The sequence below is a fragment of the Bidens hawaiensis genome, unplaced genomic scaffold (genome assembly GCF_021521415.1).
Source record: "Bidens hawaiensis isolate Kalapana, Puna unplaced genomic scaffold, B.hawaiensis_p1.1 tig00002602_1, whole genome shotgun sequence".
NCBI lineage: Eukaryota > Viridiplantae > Streptophyta > Magnoliopsida > Asterales > Asteraceae > Bidens > Bidens hawaiensis.
Genome location: NW_027491141.1, coordinates 1100301 through 1122818, shown reverse-complemented (window position 1 = coordinate 1122818; position 22518 = coordinate 1100301). Strand labels below are relative to the sequence as shown.

The 22518-nt window shown below is 35.2% G+C and overlaps 1 protein-coding gene across 1 annotated transcript in view; it reads right to left on the bottom strand.

Annotated features, from left to right (window-relative positions):
- Positions 1–21881, bottom strand: part of LOC143620540 (somatic embryogenesis receptor kinase 4-like) — a 29837-nt gene extending 7956 nt beyond the window's left edge. The window contains exons 1-7 of the mRNA XM_077092213.1: positions 21390–21881; positions 21144–21265; positions 20646–20743; positions 20085–20449; positions 16820–17269; positions 16583–16743; positions 15957–16030 (exon numbers count right to left, since the gene is read on the bottom strand). Coding sequence (XP_076948328.1) covers positions 15957–16030; positions 16583–16743; positions 16820–17269; positions 20085–20449; positions 20646–20743; positions 21144–21265; positions 21390–21546 — 1427 coding nt within the window. The 5' untranslated portion in view covers positions 21547–21881. The remainder of the gene's footprint in view (positions 1–15956; positions 16031–16582; positions 16744–16819; positions 17270–20084; positions 20450–20645; positions 20744–21143; positions 21266–21389) is intronic.
- Positions 21882–22518: the final 637 nt, after the last annotated feature.

Here is a 22518-nt window from a genome sequence, read left to right as displayed (position 1 = left end):
GCAAGTGAAATGAAACCGCATGGACGAAAATCGCAAATTAGAAATTATTAGACTAAAACCGTAAATTTGAAAAACCCACAGTTACAAAAACCGTAGTTCACTCCTTTATATATTAACACAATGTTTGTTAGGAATGTCTTGCACTATATGTATGGGTTTTGTATTCATTATCATGGTATCATAGCTTAGGTTAGAACACTATTTTTTTTCTTTCTATGCCACCACTGTTACATACCCAGCCTCCTACCCTTCTCTTCATTCAATCAGTCTTCCAATGGCAACCGAGAAAGAAGTCAAAACTGATGATAAACTACACCCGGCTTATACTGTTACCAATATTCAAACCAATGTACGCACCACCGATGGAAAACAACTCAGCTATTCATCATAGGTAAAATTGTTAAAACTTCACTTACAAAGTACTCGATAACATCGACGGGACGGATCCTCCTCCCGACACCGACCCTAAATACGCGCACTTGCGTGAGATTGATGCACTTGTCCTCTAGTGGGTTTACATCACATCTGATACGTGCACAACCACTTCGTCCACCATGCATGCAAAATATGGAGTTATGGGCTAGCTAATGCATCAATCTTTATGGCATTATTTACTTTGTTTTAGGCATGTTCTTTTAGGGAATGGATTAGTGGTGATAACCTCTAGTTAGTTTCTTTAGTTTGTTTATTTGTGGCCTATAAAAAGGCCTTGATTATTTTTGAACGCAATTAGAAAATTATGACGATCAATCAATCAATCATTCATGCCCAGTAAAATCCCACCGACAGCAAAGCTATAAGTAGGGTCTGGGGAGGGTGGGATGTAGGCACACCGTACCTCTATCCAAAGGAATAAAGAGGTGGCTTCCAGAGAGACCCTCGGCTCTAAGTACATGTGTATGAAGCAAAATAAAGGAAATCAAAGTTTAACAGTTATATGAAAACTACTACTAATTATAATAATATTAATAATAAGATCACAGTTTAACAGCTATATAAAAGCTAATAATAATTATAATAATAATAATAATAATATATGTAAGGGAAATACCATTATGACGACAAATGTCTAATTCTTTATCTTATTTCTTTGGAGTCTAACTCGCTCAAAGGGTCATATCGTGGGAGACCGCCGATCTCGATCCGGTTACTATCAATGGTGCTTTCATCGACTTACTCACCTTCCACCATGGACTCACACACCATGTCAATGATTGACGACATGTGGAGTCTAATCGAGAAAAACCAACAACAACTCTTGTTACTTTGTGTTCAACTCGGCCTAGAACCTCCACCTGCACTGCCCACTCGCCCACCACCGTTACGCCATGAACCGCCACTGCCGCCTTCTACACCTCCACCCAAACCTTTTGCTACAAAACCCTTCCTACATCAAATAAAATCACATGTTTCCCAAAAACACACCCGTGGGCACCACACCAAAACTGCCTCAAAACAAACTGCTTCTACCATCTTGTTAGCATCAAAAACCTCACCCAAACCAATTCCCAAATCGATCCTACATAGCACCTATCGACACCACAAAAGAACCCGCAAAACCGCCCGTAAGCCTACCAAAAATTGCCATCACAACAGCCCACAAAACACCCGAAATTATCCATTGACCAACAAGGAATCGATGGGTAGTACCGGATCATGTGAATGGGAACCACCATGGCGATTTGTTTTAACATCTCCGAATGCCATTGGACGAGTCGAATGGCGACCACCCTGGAAAGGGCATTCCGTTCTTGAGGACAAGAACGTTTTGAAGGGGCGAGGAATTGATACGTGCACAACCACTTCGTCCACCATGCATGCACAATATGGAGTTGTGGGCTAGCTAATGCATCAATCTTTATGGCATTATTTACTTTGTTTTAGGCATGTTCTTTCAGGTAGTGGATTAGTGGTGATAACCTCTAGTTAGTTTCTTTAGTTTGTTTATTTGTGGCCTATAAAAAGGCCTTGATTATTAATGAAAGCAAGTAGAAAATTATGAAGACAAATGTCTAATTCTTTATCTTATTTCTTTGGAGTCTAACTCGCTCAAAGGGTCATATCTTGGGAGACCGCCGATCTCGAATCCGGTTACTATCAACATCTCAGGGGAATTATTTTAACGGGTCCTCGAAAGTGACATCACGGCTCGACAAGCCAGGGTAAAACTTCAAGATATTTTTCTTAACAACAAAGCAGCGTGAGCACAATCACTTGAAACAAAGTTCACAAATACAACCTCTCGAGTTGTACGTCTTTGGATGATTATTGTCGACCTTTGAAGGAACATGTCGGTCAACTCCCATATGTCGAACAACCGGTTAGTAAAAGTAGACTTGTGATGCAGCTACACCATATGCACAATTATCAATCGCAAGTGTCCCTCTTGGGGACGCCACAAGCGGCATAATCGAATCGGAGATTCAACGCGAAGAAGCTAGACCAGGGACAAACCGCGATTATGTTCTTCTTTGCTCTCGAAACCAGTAGTCATCGAGTACTAATCAGAACACCAATGGGCTGGATCTGAACATTGCAACGGCAAACACAACACCCACACACATACCCCGACAACAACTATCGCTGTAATAATTACGATCCAAACTATGCCTGATGATTTAGGGGCCAACATGTGCGTGGGGATCGATCTTGTGGACGGGGAGGCAGATTCACAAATTACAATGGTGCTTCGAAATGACCTCCTGCCAATGTTTAATACCCTTGGACTCCAACAGTTGGGCCGCAAGCCCAATTACGTCAACACCCTTGGACTCCACCTCCCACTCCCTACCCTTCAGGCCCAGTAAATCACCTATCCACACCCTCTCACTCGGTCCATATTCCAACAACATGCCCAAGCTTACTTTGCTGCACCTCATGCTGCTCTCATTGCAGGCCCATCTCCACCGGATTTTAGCCCACCGGCATAAAACAGACTTTGCCCGAGCGACATTGGACCGTCCCTCAACACCATGAATCTTAACTATAATGATCTGTATTGGTATATGGACATGAGGGCTTCTAATCATATTACCTCAAATGCCGCTAAAATTACTAATCTTATGTCTTTACCTTTAAACACTACTTTTGTTGGAAATGATCAATGCCTCCAAATTAATGGGTCCGGTAACTTTTTTAATAAACTTCCAAACAAAACCTATCAATTAAATCATATTATAAATTTGTGTCAAATTATCAAATACTTACCTTTGGATTAACCATTGATAACCAAGTTTATATTGACAATGCCAACTTTAAAACATTTGCCACCACCAACGGGCTCGTTTTCCGATTTTCGTGTCCTCAAACATCACCGCAAAACGAGATAGCCGAACGAATGATATTTCGTTTGAACAACATCATCCAGTCTCTTATCGTTCATGCCATACTTCCCTCTATCTTTTGGATAGTAGCCCTATACATCGCTACCTACCTACACAACTTCCTCCCCGACAACTGCCTTCACTTCCAAATCCTTGCCTTTGTCTTATACCATCGTCACCCAACTTATGATCATTTACGAGTGCTTGGTTGTGCGTGCTACCCTAACCTATCTGCCACCCAACCTCATAAACTTTCACCTCTCTCCACGAGATGTGTCTTTTTAGGCTACCAAACTGACTTTCATGGCTATCGGTGTCACGATCCAATCACCGAAAGAGTCTACCTATCTCGCCATGTCACTTTTAACGAATGCTCTTTTCAATTAAATGAACCTCTCTATCCAACCACCAATTCATTTTTGGATGAACCCATACATCTTCCATACTGGTCATCCCATACCCGTGTCCCACCCATCCACAACCTAACCACTTCCCCATGATCACTCTAATACAACGGATACCAACACTTCTCAATCCCTCCTCCATCGGCCCAGGCTAGACTCAACAACACCCCATCTTAGTCGGCACAATCCCACACAAACTAATCGACCCCGTCCCACCCTTCCGCCCATCCTACTTCTCTAACTACACCAAATAACCCTTCCCCGCCAAAATCCCACTCTATCGTAAATAATCATCCCACGCTCAATCATGCTAAAACCAGTATCATTAAACCAAACCCCTGCTATAACCTTGTCACGGCCACAAATATCTTACCAATTCCAACTTCTGATCTGAAAGCCTTATCGGACCCACACTATTACGTGTTATGAACAACGAATTTTGTGCTTTGCAAGGTGATGAAAATTGGGAGTTAGTCTCGACGCCACACAATCACCTAGTAATACATTCTATGTGGCTTTTTCCACATAAATTCCAAGCTAACGGTACATTAGAAAGATACAAGGCACGTTTAGTCTGTAATGGTAAATCACAGACAGTTGGGATTGATTGTGATGACACTTTTAGCCCGGTTGTTAAAATGACCATCATTCGTATAGTCTGCGCACTAACTAGGGGAGAGAAAAAAACAGTTTGGAACCGTCAGAACCGCTAACATGTGTTACATTACGGTTCCCAGTTCTCAGAATTTGCATTAAACGGTTCGCGGTTCGGTTTTAGGTAAAACCGACGATTCTAAACTTGGAACCAAAGAACCGAAATGTTAAAAAAGTTTTAACTAAATTTACCAATACCCATTTTTATAGAGTAACTTATTAACCCGCATCCATTCAATCATTATTTAATTCAAATTTTCTTTCTTTTCGTTCAAAACGTAGCAACCATGATCAATTTTGATTTAAGTTATCAAGGTAATTTAATATAAAATGATATGATATTCCTTTAATCTATCATTGCTAATGATTTATTTAACTCAAACAATTAGGTTTTAATAAAAAATAATGTTCATGTTGTAATCTAAATTAATTTTACCGTGAAATAAGACATACAATTATATAAAATTGTTTTGTAATTTGCAAAGTTTGCATAACATATTTGATAAATATACAACGGGAACGGTTCCTGCAAGAACCGATTAGCGAGAACCGACTTTACCGGTTTTAGAACCGAACCGGTTTACAATAACCGATTCCGGTTCTTATTTTTAATCATTTTCGGTCCCAGTTCGGTTCTGGTTCCGGTTCGGTTCTCACGGTACTGAACCATTACACAGCCCTAGCCCTAGCTCTGGCTACTTCTCTGTCATGGTCTATACAACAGTTGGACGTTAAAAATGCATTTCTTCATTTCCATTTACTGGAAACCGTATTTATGCAACAACCTTCAGGTTTCACAGATCCGACAGATCCACATCACGTATGTCGACTTAAAAAATCTTTATAAAAGTTGAAACATGCACTGCAAGCATGATATCATTGATTTTCATCCTTTCAATTTATGCTGGGGTTTAAAAATAACATGTGTGACATGTAACTTTTTGTGTACCAATCTAAGGATAGCCTTACTTATTACAACTATACGTGGATGACATTGTGCTTACAACTTCGCATCGAAATCTCCTTCACCGTATCATTGCTCGCTTATCCACAGAATTTACCATGAGTGATCTCGGCCCCTTACATAATTTTTAAGGCATCACCGTCGCACGAGATAATCAAGATTTCTTTATTTATCAGGCTTAATATGCACGCGATATTCCTCATCGGGCCTCAATGACCGCATGCAAACCATGTAATACATATGTAGTTCCACTGAGGGGGAGATTTTACATGACGGGACGTTATATCGCAACGTAGCGGGGGTTCTCCAATATCAAACGTTCACCAGACCAGACATTTCATATGCGGTACAACCGATTTATTTATGCACGCCCCTCAGGATTCAGATCTTGCTTTCATGAAACTGGTGTTGCGTTACTTATATGGTACCATCGACCTTGGTCTTCGGATTTCGGCTTCGCGAGAAGAGTCACTTGTGGCTTATTCCGATGCTGACTGGGGTAGTTGTCTGGGTACTAGACACTTCACCTTCGGATATTGCATTTTCTAGGAGATAATCTACTTCCGTGGTCTTCTAAACGACAACCGATGATTTCCCGATCAAGTGCAGTAACTGAATACCGAGGCACCGCCAATGCGGTTGCTGAAGCTACATGGATTCACAATCTTCTTCTAGATCTCCGTAATCCCATGCACAAAGCCACTATAGTATATTGTGACAATGTCTGCCATTTATCTGTCCGGTAATCCCGTCCAACACCAAAGAACGAAACATGTGGAGACGGATATTCACTTTTTTCGAGAAAAGGTGCATATTGGCCACATTCGTATTTTTCATGTTCCATCATCTTCTCAATATGCAGATATTTTTACCAAAGGTCTTCCTCGTTATCTTTTCGACACTTTTTGCACCAGCTTGAACATCTCGTCTTACTTGCGTTCTAGCTGGGGGATATTAGACAAGATATTATCATATATAACTATTATTTGAGATTGTTCACTTTACATATTAACAGGATGTTAATTAGGAATGTCTTGCACTATATATATATATATATATATATATATATATATATATATATATATATATATATATATATATATATGTATATGTATATATAGGTTTTGTATTCATTATTGTGGGAGAAAGAACAATGACCGATGATTATTATCAAGAACTTTCCAGCCATGAGATTGGCGCCTCTACCGATTCCAAAGTGTACCAGTTGTTTCAATTCACCAGCTACGCCTTTAACGATGCACTTCCAACTACTTCTATTCATCCTATGATGACTGGGAATGGGTTGATGTACATATACAACAACATTTGTTTTTTTATGTTGCAGTCTTTAGTTCCAACCCTTTATGTCATGCATCAATTGCTTCAAAAGATCCTAACAGATTTAGAACAACCGATGAACAATAAAAGTGGATAATTGCATTGCATGTGGAAATGGGTTCCTTGCAAAAGAATCACACTTCAGATCTTGTGCCTCGTCCTACAGATAGGTTCTAAATGGGTCTATAGAAAAAAATATAAATTTGATAGTTTAGTTGATCAATATAAGGCGTGTTTTGTTGCTCAAGGATTTACTCACTTTCTGTCATGTTTTCAAGGCTTTCATAGTACAAGTAATTTTGGCATTGGCCACTATCTATCAATGACACCTACCGCACTGAAACCGTGTTTATGGATAGGTTTCATTGATTCCAATGTCCTTGATTATGTGTGATGTCTCAAGAAGGCTCAATATGACTTTAAACAATCACAACGTACTTGGTTTTAAAGGTTTAGAAATTTTCTTTCTCTCATCAATTTCATAGGTAGCCGTCGCTACCCATTTTTATTCGTCTACATGCGAGATTCATGCCTCATTCATAGACTTATTTACGTAGATGATATCAATCTAACCGTGAATATTAAGTCAACCGTTAAAAAACTTATCACACGTCTTCATAGTGAGATCTCTATCAAAGTCATGGAACATGCAACTACTTCTTTGTTCCTTGAAGTGAGCCACACCGAATTCAGTCTCCAAGAAAAATATGCGCATCATGTACTTTCCAGTGCGTTCCTTCTTGATGCCAAATCAGCTCGCACACTGATGACTTCACCCGACATCTTAAGGTACTTTATTCCATGAAATTACTAGACCGGATATTTCATATATTGTTAATTAGGAAAGTCAGTTTTTACAATCCCCAGCTAATCTTACTTTCAATTAGTGAAACACATCCTCCGTTACGTGAAAGGTGTCATGTCCTACAGGCTTACCTTTAGAAAGCCGTCTACCACCAAGTTGGTTGGATATTCAGATGAAGATTAGGCTCGATGTATAGAAACTTAATGATCAACCTATGGCTACACAATTTAATAGGTGGAAATGTTGTTTCTTGGAGTACAAAGAAGCAACCCACGGTTTCACTTCCTAGTTATGAACCATAAAATCGGGCTATGGCAAACACTGTTGCGGAAATCATTTGGATTCATCTCGTTCTTCAACTTCAAGCTTTGCCCCGATTGTTCAACTATTCCATGTGACAAAAAGAGCGTTCTTTTTCTTAGTCAAAAGGAGTCTCACAAATTAGCCAAGCTTGTCGATAGTTATTATTATTTTATTCATGAGTTCGTTTCCTCAAGAAAATTATACACTAAGTTTGTGTGAGCATATAAACATATACGCCAAGACATACACGCCGTATATGCTATACGACGTATAACTCACATGCCGAATAACATATATGCCGTGAATGTTGTGTCTATATGAATAGTTTTCTTGTTTCTTGTATGTATAAATTTTTATTCTGAGATAATAAAATTTCTTTCTCTGTTTCATTTCTTTTTATGTTTCTGTGTCATCCTTTTCAAGGATTACATGGTATTAGAGCAAGGTTCTTAGTCTTGCTCTTTGTCTTAGTCGGTTTCTATTACGGTTTTCTCATTTTCATCTGATCATTTTCTTTGATCATTCGTTTGTTTTGTTCAGTATTTAATTTTTCTTTGATTAATTTCGTTCGTTTCATTCAATCTCTTGTGAGATTTCATATCTTTTCTACATATTTTCATTTTGAAGTTTTAACCGTTCAAACTTCATCACACGTTCACAATATGTCATATTCTTGTTTCTGAACAATTTCTCAAAGTTTCAGTTCATTTCTCATTCATTCTCACTCAAAATCTTGTCAAAATCTTCTTCCTCATCCTATAAACCGTATAAGTATACGTTCGTGTGTGTGTGTGTATGGCGCATAACTTTTGTTTCGTATTAATCAAGCTTTCAAATATTATATGCCGTATAAGATTTGTTCTTATATGTTGTTTGTTTTTCGCTTCTTCTTCTCGTGCATTTTTTCATTCTTTTACGTTCAATGGCATACTCGATTAGTTCTGCTATTCAGAATATGTCCATCGATTCTTCAAATCATTGTTATAAATGGATCATTTATACTAGTGCGAATGATCATATGTGCCATGATTAAAATTTGTTTTCAAACATTTCTTTTCTTAAAAATCCTACTCCTTTCACTCTTCCTAATGACATATCTATCACTGTCCATCAACATGAGACTGTTCCTTTGACTAATGGCATTTATTTATCGAAAGTTCTTTTCGTGCTACATTTTAAATGAATTCTTCTATCGGTTTCAAGATTGTGCAATAATACTGATGGTATTGTTCTTTTCTCTAAAACTACATGTGTTTTGCAGGCCCCTTCTCTCAAGAGGCCACAAGTTCTTTGTTATATGGAAAATGGACTTTACCTTCTCGAGGCCATCATTTTCCTGTTTCAAATAATGTGTGTAATTCTGTTATAAGTTGTGAAACCACATCAGACTTGGTTAGTTACCAAGCTACAAACTGAAACAATTTACTTTCATTGCTAATGATTCTTTGAAATCTATTGAGGATTGTGATATTTGTCCAAAGGCACACCAATATAAACTGCCATTTCCTGCTAGTATCACATCAACTAGTAAAATTGTTGAGCTAATTCATATTGTTGTTTGGGGGTCGTATCACACATCTACATATAATGGTTTTAGATATTTTTTAACCATAGTTGATGATTACAATAGAACCACATGGACATATTTGCTTTCAATTAAAAGCAATGCATTTCCCATACTTCAGCCTTAGAAACCATGTGTGATCGATTGCTATCACGGAACTAGTATATTGATATGAGATACGATTAGAATACATTAACTGTGTGTGTTGAGAGAGTATATGGACAGAGTAACAAGGCTAAGTCGATAATAATCAGAACTCTTAATTAAACGATAAGTTACAGAATATATATATATATATATATATATATATATAAATGAGATGACCTCATTTGTTATACAGGCCATAACGGCTGAGAGTCATTCGCTATCATACGTTATACTCTTATACATTACTATAACTAACCAACACAAACCCCTAATAAAAAAGATATACCTTGGTTATATTTCATCTCTTCAACAAGTTTAGTAATGAGCATAACGGAGCTGTGAAAGGCCTTTGTAAGTGCCTTGCTCACCACTAGTGCCTTCTTCATCGGGGCTCCGGATTACAGGTGACAGTTACAAGAATGGTGGGGAAGTTAACAGTACCCGTCGACATTCAGGGATGGATGTAGACTAACGAATAAACACGAGGACTCATTCGTTATCAGCTTCTCTAACGAATGAGCCTTACATTATAGCGAATGTGCATATACCTTTACAAAAATACCCCTATACTTTATATTTTATAACAAAAAAACATTAAACAAAGACCAAGATGCAAAAACGTGTATCAACACATTCTTTTATTGAAATGGTTAGCAATCAGTTTGGCACCACTGTAAAATGCATCAGATCTGTTAATGCTATTGAACTGGGGTCTGGATCTGTTCAAAGTGCATATTTTTTGAGTAAATGCATTGTTCATCAGACCACTTGTGTTGTTTTCCTTCAACAAAATGGTATTGTTGAAAGAAAGAAAAAACATTTGCTTGAAACCTCAAGAGCTCTTATGTTTCAATATAAGATGTTAGTTCAGTTTTGGGGTGATTGTGTGTTAACCGCAACACATTTAATCAATTGTTTCCTTCTGAAATTCTTAACAATAAAATGCCTTATGAGGTATTAAAAGGAAATGCTCCTTCTTATACTTATATGATCTTTTGGCTCTCTTGCTTATGCTTCCACATTGTCTCATGGAAGAGATAATTTCAAACCAAGGGTTCTGTCTTGTGTTTTTCTGGGTTATCCTCTTGGTAAGAAGGCTTATAGATTGTATGACCTTGAAACAAACAAGATTATCTCTTGGTAAGTACTTCCAAAGAAAGTTTAATCTTTCCATCCATTGATCTCATCAATCAATTTCTTGATGATCCGATGTCTACTCCTCCTACTGATCCTGCTCTTAATTCTTCATCTTTCGTAGCTCCTCATCCTTTTTCTTCTGTTCCTATTTCTGATCCTCTTCTTAATGATCAACATGTTCTAAGATCTTCGAGAACTTTTTGTTCCGCCCTCGTACTTGAATGACCATGTTTGTAATAACTCTGCATCTTCTCACCATTGTTTCCATACCCTCACTAATTCGTGCACCTCTCCCATCTCTTGCTCTACTTTTCATCTTCTTCCTTCCATTCAGTCTATCACTCGAGCGGTCTCTAATTTATGTGAGCCTACTTTTTATAAGAAAGCTGCCGACATTCCTGAATGGGAAGATGCCATGAAAGATGAATTTCAGGCTCTTGAAAACAATAATACTTGGGATTTTACTAATATCCCCCGGAAAGAAAGCTATTAAGTGCAAATGGTTGTTTAAAGTTATACACAAAACAGATGGGACAATTGAACGTCGTAAAGCTAGATTGGTGGTGAGGGGGGATACCCAAAAGGAGGGGATTGATAACAATGAAACTTCTTCTCCCGTTATCAAGATGTCCATTATCAGAAGTTTTATAGTTGTTGCTACAAAGAGAAGTTGGACTCTGTTTCAGCTTGATGTTAATAATGCTTTTCTTCATGGGGATTTAGATGAGGATATATATATATATATATATATATATATATATATATATATATATATATATGATGTCACCCCCTAGAATGCAACTTAATTAGGTGCTTAAACGTCTGAAAACCTTATATGGTTTGAAACAAGCTTCTCGACAATGGGATGAGAAATTGTCTTTCGCTTTAAAGTCAAGAGGGAATCTAGGTTCTCAGAATGATCATTTTTTGTTTTCAAAGTCTATGGGATAATTAGTGGTCTATGTCAATAATCTCGACAGCTTGATGTTAATAATGCTTTTCTTCATGGGGATTTAGATGAGGATATATATATGATGTCACCCCCTAGAATGCAACTTAATTAGGTGCTTAAACTTCTGAAATCCTTATATGGTTTGAAACAAGCTTCTCGACAATGGTATGAGAAATTTCCTTTCGCTTTAAAGTCAAGAGGGTATGTAGGTTCTTAGAATGATCATTTTTTGTTTTCAAAGTCTATGGGATCAATAGTGGTCCATGTCAACAATCTCAAGTCTTTCCAGGATTCAGCTTTCAAAATCAAAGATTTGGGAAGTCTCAATTATTTTTTAGGTATTGAGGTTCTTTATACTGCCAAAGGTGTTATCATGTCCCAACGCAAGTTGCTAAGGATATGCTTTCTGAATTTGATACTTCCAATCTTATTGTCACGAATTCACCATTGCCTCAACATTTTCAACTCAAAGTTCATGAGGGGGTTATTCTTGATGACCCTTTTACGATACATGAAGCTTGTTGGTAAACTTAATTGCATTACTCATACACGACCTGATCTTGCTTTTGTGGTTCAATTTTTAAGTCAATACATGCAAGATCCAAGGATTCCTCATTGGCATGGCATGCTTCATACCCATTCTTATATCAAAGGAACTTTATCAAAAGGATTATTCTTCAATAATAACCTTCCTTTGATCTACAAGCTTTCTGTGATTCAGACTGGGCAGAATGTCCTAATACTTGCCGGTTAGTGGTTTTTATATTTCTCTTGGGGCTATCTGATTTCTTGGAAATCTAAGAAGCAACCAACTGTTTCTTTAAGCTCGGTTGAAGCCGAGTACCGATCTCTTCGAAGGGTAACTGCTGAACTTTCCTGGTTGATATGACTTCTCTTAGAGTTCAATGTTCCTAATAATACTTCTTTCATTCTTAAGTGTGATAGTCAAGTTGCGATCTATTTTGCAAAGAATCTTGTATTTTCGATTGTCATTTTGATCACGGAAATTTTCAAGAGGGACTAATGTCTTTGGTGCATACGAAAACGAAGGATCAGTTTGCTGATATTTTTAATAAGAGCTTACCGGGGCCTCATTTTCATGCGCTATTGTGCAAATTGGGGTTTTCTTAAACTTCAACTTTGAGGGGGATGTGAGCATATAAACATATACGCCAAGACATATACGTCGTATAACTTACACGCTAGATAACATATACTTCGTGCATATTATGTCTATATAAATAGTTTTCTTGTTTCTTATATGTGTAATTTTTCATTATGAGATAATAAAATGTTTTTCCATGCTTCAATTCTTTTATCTTTCTATGTCATCGTTTTTGTAACATCCCAAATATTATAATATTAAATAAAGAAAGTTGTGTTAAGTTGTGTGTTAATTAATATTAACTAGCATATAATAAGGAAAAGATCATGGACTTGGATTGATTAAGATGGATTAAAGGGTAATGGGCCTTAGGTCCATGGGCTTTAAAGGATATAAATATCCCCTTAAACCATCCTACAACCCTAATCCTCATTCCATCTTTCCATATTTGCCTACACACTCAAAAACACACACATACACCTACACCATATATACGGCCGAGAGAGAGGAGTAAGATTCGAGCCAAACTAATGTGATTCTTGATAGATTCTTCAATACGCAAGATAGATACAAGACCTAAAGCTCATAACCAAGCTAAACCGTAACCTTAAAACACGTAAAGGTATGTCTTTTACCTTAAAGCTTACGTTTTTATAAACGTTTAATCTTGAAACTTGAATCTAGAATAAATCGGGTTTAAACGAAACATAAAGTAGTCAACTTGATGTTGAAGACGAACTTAGCAGGCTTGTAACCATGATTGGCACGTTTAAAATGAACCCTAGATCTAGTATAGAGCGTTTTTAGCTTAAAGGTCCAAACTTTATGCTTTCTGGGCCGAGCCTTATCCGAAAATGATCATGAAATGTTTATGGGATTGGTTAGTATCATATCAAGTTGAAACAAAGAAGTTTATGGGGATAGAATCAACCTCGTAGGCGCTTCTAGGCAACTTCGCCACTGATAAGTTCGCTCCAGCTAAGTTGTCTGCAGATAAGTTCGCGTGCAGATAAGTTCGCGTGTACGCATGTTCGCCAAGCAACTTCGCCATATAAGTTCGCACATATATAAGTTCGCTGACTGATAAGTTCGCTTAATGATAAGTTCGCTTAAGATTAAGTTCGCTTAAGTTAAGTTTGCTTAAGTTAAGTTCTCTTAACATGTATGTTCGCTTACATATATGTCCGCTCATAAATACAAGGTAACGAATCAGATAGCGAATCAGACTTAATTCGTTATGAAGAATGAGTTAACGAATTAGTAAAAAAATTTAAAATTCTAATAAAAAATGTGTTAAGGCAGCTTAACCCCAGCCAGGGGCTCTGCCCCTTGGACCCCGCTAGAGGCTTCCGCCCCTAGAACCCCGCTGCCAGGGGCGCTGCCCCCAGACCCCGTTCGTTGTGAGTTATAATCGAACTAGAAACACAATATAGATAGCGATAGTTGATTGATACGTGTAATTGTTATACAGTTAGCCGTGCACAGCTCAAGAAAGGGATAACAATTAACGGTGAACGTAACCGTGTTCAGGTGAGTTTCTAGCCCCATTTCCTTGTTATGTTTCGGGACTGTGTGCATACTCGATGTGATAGTTAATGCATTTACCTTAACTGGTAAGTGTATGCCTTGTATGGTTTATATGCTATGTATGTATATCTTAAATGTGAATGAAAGCTTGTCGATACGTAAACGATCTTCGGATATTGCACGTGCTATCAAGGGAGGTATTTATATGATAAATGTATGTGTATGATAGTTATATGTACAATCTATGAATATGTATGAATGATTAAAGAAAGTATGTATGTTATGGGTATGTAAAGACAGTATACACGAAGATGAAGAAAGAGGGATCAGACCCAAATAATATCTGAGATAGAGAAGAAAGGGATCAGACCCTAATAATATCTGAGATTGAGAATTAAAAAGGGATTAGACCCTAATAATATCTGAGATAGACAAGAAAGGGATCAGACCCTAATAATATCTGAGATTGACAAAGGAAAAAGGGATCACACCCTAATAATATCTGCAATAGAAAAGGAAGGGATCGGACCTTAATAATATCCGAGATAGAAAATGACAGCAACTTATATAGTATGAAAGTAATAAAATACGAACGTATGTATGAACTTATGTAATGAAAGTAAATTAGTAAAGTAAGTAGTATGTACCTTCGGATGCATAATTGAAGGTAAGTGTATGTATTGTATTATGTGTGATTAACTATAACTCACTCAGCGTAGCTGACTTTTAGTATGCACGCAGGTGAGTATGATGAGGCAGCTCGCTTGAGGGGACACGTGTCATTGAATAAGAGGCTGGCATCGGAAGACTCAAGATATTTAAGTTTAATGTTTTGTTTTTTCTGAAGGACGAGATGTTTTAAAACAAGTTATGGTTTGTTATGAAATGTTTTATGAACGTTTTTATATTCCGCGAATGTTTTTATTAACTCTGATGATTAGAACTATGTTGATGAGTAAATCTAACGTCCAAATGTAAGATACCGGTAACGGGATCTTACAGTTTTCAATAATTACAGCTTGTGACAACCAAGCTTTAGGTGGCATATACCTTCACCAAGAGTTTATCGTGCCTGATGTTAGAATTCTTTCGTGGCAAGCTACAGGTAATTCTCCACATGTTCGCTTCAAGGGGGTATTATGAAATAATTTGCATTTATTTGTGTTTTTTCAATTAGTGAGAATACCGATTGTTTACGACCGGTTTCCATGATTAACCACTGCTACAAAACACACCCTTTTCCTCCAAACATATTCTACAAAATTCCTATGACAAGCAATTCTAACAGATTTCAAACAAATTTCCAACGAAAAAAATAAGCTCTAATTTTGCTACAAGATTGCAAGAGAATAGTAACAATGTGATTTTCGTTGGAAAATTGTTGCTAACTTTTCAACAAAAATATATTTATCAACCTATTCTTTTGTTTTTTATGTTTGTATAAACTAACCACAAATGAAAAATAAACCAGAAAATAGCTTTTGTAGAAAGTTTGCAACGGTATAAATTTGCAACAATTTTATAAGAAAATTTGTTGAAAAATAGTTGAAAACAATTTTCAAGCATGTGCTTTATTAACACCACCTTTTTGTTTGAAAATTATTGAAAAGTAGGTTTTCCAACATATTTTTTACGAAATCAGTCTTAGAAAAATACATGTGTTTTAAGTGCCCCATCAATCTAAATTAGGTTCCTACAAAAAAAAAAAAAAAAAAAAAAAAACAAAACCTCACCCCAATGTACCAAGTATTCTAGTCTGGATAGGAGAATCATTTGTCTTCCACTTTGCGAGCCCAAAGTCACCTAGCTGTGCGCGTAAACATAGCTTGCATTAGTAACTACCATAGTAATATATCACGGAAATTCAAACATTTACCATACAAGTTATCTCTAAGGAAACAACACCACATTGTTACGACCTTTCGCTACTTAAAAAAATATGTTTTTCTACAACTGAATTCGTAGGAAATTTGTTGAAAAATCCAATTTCTAACAGTTTTCCAACCAAAAAGTTACGCCAGAAAAACACATGCTTGAAAATCATTTTCAACCGTTTTCCAACAATTTTTTCTTATAAAATTGCTACAAAAACATGTGGTTGTAAACCTCCTACCAAAAGTATTTTGACTTATTAGATAATACAGTAGCAAAGTTGGAGATATTTTTTTTGTTAGAAATCTATTGGAGCTATTTGTCGTAGGAAATGTGTAGGAACTTTTTGTGAAAAATGACTTGTTTTCTAGTATTTTGATTAATTTATTTACTTTTTAAATTAGTATAAAACCGAAAAGTGTGCTGAGACAACGTACAATTAAAATGAAAAATAAAAATAAAATGAAGTAATGTGAGGTATAACTACCATTGGCACAAAGTCATGTGTGAGCAATATATTGCTTGGTCTAAGATCCCTATGAATAATTGGACTACTGCGACACTCTTCATGAAGAAACCGCAATCCTTTCGCAGTTCCTATAGCAATTGCTTGTCTTTTATACCACTCTAGAACATTTGCTCCTTCGTCTTTCAAATACACCAAGAATCCGTCAAAAAAAAAGAATGTCAAAATGGTTAAAGTTAACAGTTAACCAACACTTACCGAACAGATGCCACTCAAGTGACCGATTGCAAATATATTCATAAACCAGTATGTTAACATTTTCCTTGCAACAATAACCCAACAACATCACAATATTTCTATGGCGCGCGAAATTCAAAACATATATTTCAGAATGAAATTCCTCAAATCCTTGTGTGCTGGCTTGTTTTCGCACCTTAGCAGCGATAACTTGCCCGTCACTGAGCTGACCCTTGTAAACTAGACCATAACCTCCTTCACCTAACAAGTTGTCAACTGAAAAAAAATTTGTGGCCGCATGGATTTCTTGGTAACCGAATCTCATGGAGTCTTTGATATACAACTCAGTTGTCATCCCACAAGCGTTACACAAAACCGGTTTAGTATTTCTTTTTCGTCTAGGAGTTTTTCGTGAATTTCCAATCGTATGTGAGGAAATTTTATGATCATTTCCGGATCGCAAGAAGCTACCTGTATAAGAGACTGAACTCATCAATATGAGAGAAGTCATCATTGACATGTTTTTTTTTCCAATTAAATATGAGTACATAAAATAACTAACTTTTGTTCTGAACGGAAAAATAACAACTAATTGCATGAATGGTCGGTGTGGTTTGACCATATTACCAATTAGTCTCCCAAGTTAAAAAATTACAACTTTAAACTAACTGTTTGCACCAACATAACACTGTAACACTGTTGGTCTATAGAGTGACTGGACGTAACTTTTTCATTAACAAAATATACCTTTTAAGCCTTTAACATAAATCTAAATAAAATAAAAAAATAAATTTGAGACCCACTTGAAAATATTATAGACAACAAATATTAGATCAACCCTCCCCATTTGACGGGTTTTAATTTAGCAAACTTTTTACATTTGACACATAGTTATGTTAATGAATGGATTGAAATTATCACCTCTAACTATAAGAGCACTCACCATGAGTTTCTATTCCTTTTCTCATACCTAACATATACAATATATATATATATATATATATATATATATATATATATATATATATAGTAACAAGATCAAATACATTTTATTTTTAACATAGAAAACGGTGAGAACTAATTTGTTGTTATGATTAGGTTTATTTTTATAGGTGTTTGCTGCTATTTTTTGTTCGTATTTGCTCATTTTCGATTATGAGACGTTATAAGTATTTGCTTGTTTATATTTTGTTGTTATTATTAGATGTTTTCTTTTGCTGTTATAAGTATTTGCTGGTATATGTTGTTATTATAATTTGTTCTTGATTTTGATTCTTTTGTTGTAGTTTTAGGTTCTTTTCTTTGTTATTATAAGTCATTGTTTATGTAGATTGGTATTGTAGTTGGTAATGTTTCTTACGTTGGCATTTTTAAATAAATTAGCATTATTTCATACGTACTCATGTTAAGATCAAAATGTACATGAACCTTCCCCTATATATATATATATATATATATATGTATATAGGGGTGAGATCTAGAGAGAACTAGAGAACTAGTAAAAAATTATTTTTAACTATTTTTAAAAAATTATTTTGTGATTTTTTTTTCTATCCTCCTAATAAGATGATATTGATACTAAAAAAAAAAAAAAACTTGTCGGTGTAGTACTGTAGTGCATATGTGCACTAATGCCTATTGCATATATACAATAGTGTTTTATTGCATATAATACAACACAAATTGAATTATCCAATACACACTATTGAATATATGCAAATACGACACTAATAATTGTATGCAAAACACATTATCGCATATATGTAATACAACACTAATACACATATGCACTACATCGATTTTTTTTTAATTTTTGTATATAATATAACACTATTGCAAATAAACAATACAAACAACTATATATATGATATTCAACACTATTTCAAATATCAAAATGCACACTATTGCACATATGCATTATAAAAAAAAGTCGATGTATTGCATATATGCATTACTTGTTAATTTTTTTTTATTTTTATATTTTTTTGTGATGAAGAATAACAACATATAAGAATGATGAAAAAAAAATTTTAAAAATACTTTTTTAAGTAAATTAAAAATACTTCATTATTAGTTTTCTTGTTCTCTCCATAAAATGGAGTTCTCTCATGATCCTCTCCCTATGTATATATATATATATATATATAATGAAACTTGATAAGTTGTAAGAACTTTAAGAGCTTAATATAGACCACATAATCTATTAAATGAATACTGAATATGTGGTAGAGAATAAATTTGATTAAAAAATTAATCAGGAGAAGAAATAAAGATTTTTAATAATTACATAAGTTTAAATGTTAGTTACACATGTGTAATAAGTCTAATTTTTTTTACGTTATTTACACTTACGTATTACATATTTGTAAAAAAAAACTGTTACGTTAAGTTTTATATATACACACACACACACACACACACACACACAGAGACACGGTGAATAGGATCTCGTGGCTTTTTGAAAAATAAACATTTTTTATCAATAAATGTTTATTTTAGTTAAATTATATGATGGGTATAGGAATTTCAATGTGAATGCTCTAAACCGTAGAGATAACAACTTGAACCGCTAACAACCCTCGATCTGGTAAAAACATATGCTTTTTGGTACAAATCGAAACACGCCGACTAAAGATACTTTGATTAAACTTGTAACGTTTGTATACAGAGTTTCATAAACAGTTTTGGTTTTCAAATATAGCGATTTTGTAAAATTGCATACATTAAAAGAGCATTTTAAGAAATTTAATATATACGAGTCATATGACCCATTTTATATTTTAAGCTATTTATCTATTCAATAAACACCATCTTGGTCTTATATAGGCCCATACGAGTCATATAAAACCTGAATTGTATCAGGATCTGTCGGCATGTTTCAGTTTCTTTTTTTGTGCCTCTCATATAGCACTATACGAGCTCTATAGAACTATACAGCTCGTATAGACACAAATTTATATTGCAAACTGATTCTATACATGTCGTATAGACCCAATATGATACATATAAGTTTTATGTGGTGTCAGGCTCTATACGAGCTGAAACCCTATACGACTCGTATAGGGCTATACAGGTCGTATAGGCTGCAAAACGTTGTTTCTTTGTTTCCTCCGTAAACTTGTCTGTCACGCGTGGCATATGCGAGTCATACAGGCCTATACGAGACATCATGGGGGTGGTGTTTGTATATAGCATCCCTTATCATAACGTGTGGCCAGTTAAAGATATAGCAAAAGCCAAAACATGAACCCGTTAGAGGTAAAACCGGTAACATTAACTTTCTGACCTGATACATCTTGCTTTGATGCAACATCAATACCACTAGACAATATGGAAGTTTGAGCAAAGGGTTTGAAAACTGATGAAGAGGGAAGTTTCTTTGAAGGCATTTCAAGGTTTTCAATGGAGCTAAATGATGCTGCAGAGTAGCTATGGGAGATAACTGACTGGTCGACATTTTCATTATCCTGTGGATGTGTAGGAGCTGACAGTTGAACATGCTTAGACCTGTAAAGAACCACTTTGACTTCTGTGTTATCTGTGTCCATAGTAGGCTCGGTAGTCAAAGCCTTTACTTTCAAGTTATCTAAAACTGTGGCGAGTTTGCAATGGATTTGACCTTGGTAAAACCTCACATCCCGTTTCAAATGCCTGTCAAGCATCAGATAAAATATGTTACGTTGTTCAGAAAATTCGCCAAAAAGTGTAAAATAACCGGTGTGTTTTTGCATTTGATCCAATTATTGTCAAGGATTAAGAATTTTCCCTTTACTATTAAAAAAACTATACTCTTTGTTAAATACAATGCATGAGTTAAAGCCTAAAGCAGATCATAATAAAATCTTACCTGTCAATGACCACCCATGTTGCGTTACAAGCTAAAGCCTCTTGTTGAATAATCTTCTTAATAGGAGTTCCACAAGTAATTTTGACTTCAATGTCAACCTAAATCATGTGTAGAAGAAAAGAGAAGTAACGTCGTTTAACGGTTTACTTTTGTCGGTTTGCCAGTTTAACTTTTAATTTTAGTTTTATAAGAATGTTGCATTAAAACATTGAAAATGATAAAGATGGTTAATAATTATAATGCGTATACATAAAATACATATATTTTATAAAGAAGTATATAAATAGGATAGGTAATTAAACAGCCGGTTCAATGTATTAAATCTGACGGAACCATTAACCCAACTGTTTGGATCTCAAATTGTCCAAACCAGTTGACTTGCTTTGATTTATGCGGTTCAACGGACATGTAACCATGGAGGGATATGATATGGGTGATTCCTAGACCATAAATTAAGTCATATTTCATCAGACACAAGATGGTTAAAACATTTGTTACCCCTTCTGCTTTACAATCTTCAGCACTTGTTCTTAGCATTTTGGCATACATATCTAGTTTTAATTGAATTTCCTCTTCCATAGCTCTTATGTTGACTCCATCTATCTGCATTTGGACACCAACTGAGCAACGGAAAATTCGTTAGAAATCCCGAGAATATAGACTAATTTCACAGAGTTTGTTGATAGAAAAAACAAAAACAAAAGCAAAAGCACAATATATGTATGATGAAATATGCACACTTACAAGGATGTGAAATCTTGTGCAGAACACCAAACACAACAATGGTATCTCCCCGATTGAGCACTCCACCGCTCGATATAATCTCTTTAATAACGTTCATAAACTCCTGCTCATTTCGATCTTTTGTAGCATCGAAGGCCAAGATCACACGACCCATCATCAAAGAGTTGTTGTATTCAATTCTCACAGCAAAACTTGTTTCAAAAGCCAACCCCCATATGATTCAAATATCTTCATCCAGCCATTCTCCAATACCTTTATCTCTATCTTCTTGTTGGTTGTACAAAATGGCAAATATCATTGTATGCTTAGAGTAGATTCCTAGTATATTTCGTAATATATAATTATTATATGGTACCATCAGTAAGCATATTCCAATGAATCTCTATAAAAGTTCTGCCGTCCAAATATAAACATCGAGAACAATGTAGTCGATGACGAAATGGGGCTGCGACGATTACCATCTTACAAGACACGGATCAGGTCTTAGGATTGTTTTGTTCAGTGTGTAATTGCTAAGTTAACAGGTAGTAAGCAATAATATAAACATTTCGAATAAAGAAGAAATTGATAAAAGAACGATTTTTCAAAAACAACATCCACAAATGAACAAATAATAAAGAGCATGTGCACTAATGGTATCAAGATGTTGAACAAGAATTTCTTTTTACAAAAGATAAGCAATCACATCCCACTGAAGACAAACAATAAAAATAAAGGCCGTTAAATAACAGACTTTAGAAAAAAAAAGTCGTTTCAAAAGATATATATATATATATGTTTAAGTTCAAGAAAGAAATCAAATTATTGTAAGAAATGAGAGAAATGAATATGAAGCACTAGTTTTATTATAGGTTTTAAATATTTAAAAATAAATAAAAAAGATGTAAATGCAACAATAAGTACACTTTCTCTCTCCAATTAATAAACCTAATATCACCATAATAAATCTCTCTTTAATTAATATATCTAACTAATTTAACTATAATAATTAAAAAAATAAAAGCAATACTTTAGTTTTATTTTTTATTTAGACATTCTTCATTTTATTCAACATAAATACAATTTATTAATATAATACTATTCTGTATATTAAAAAATAATTTCCACTCAATTTATTAACATGTTTTTA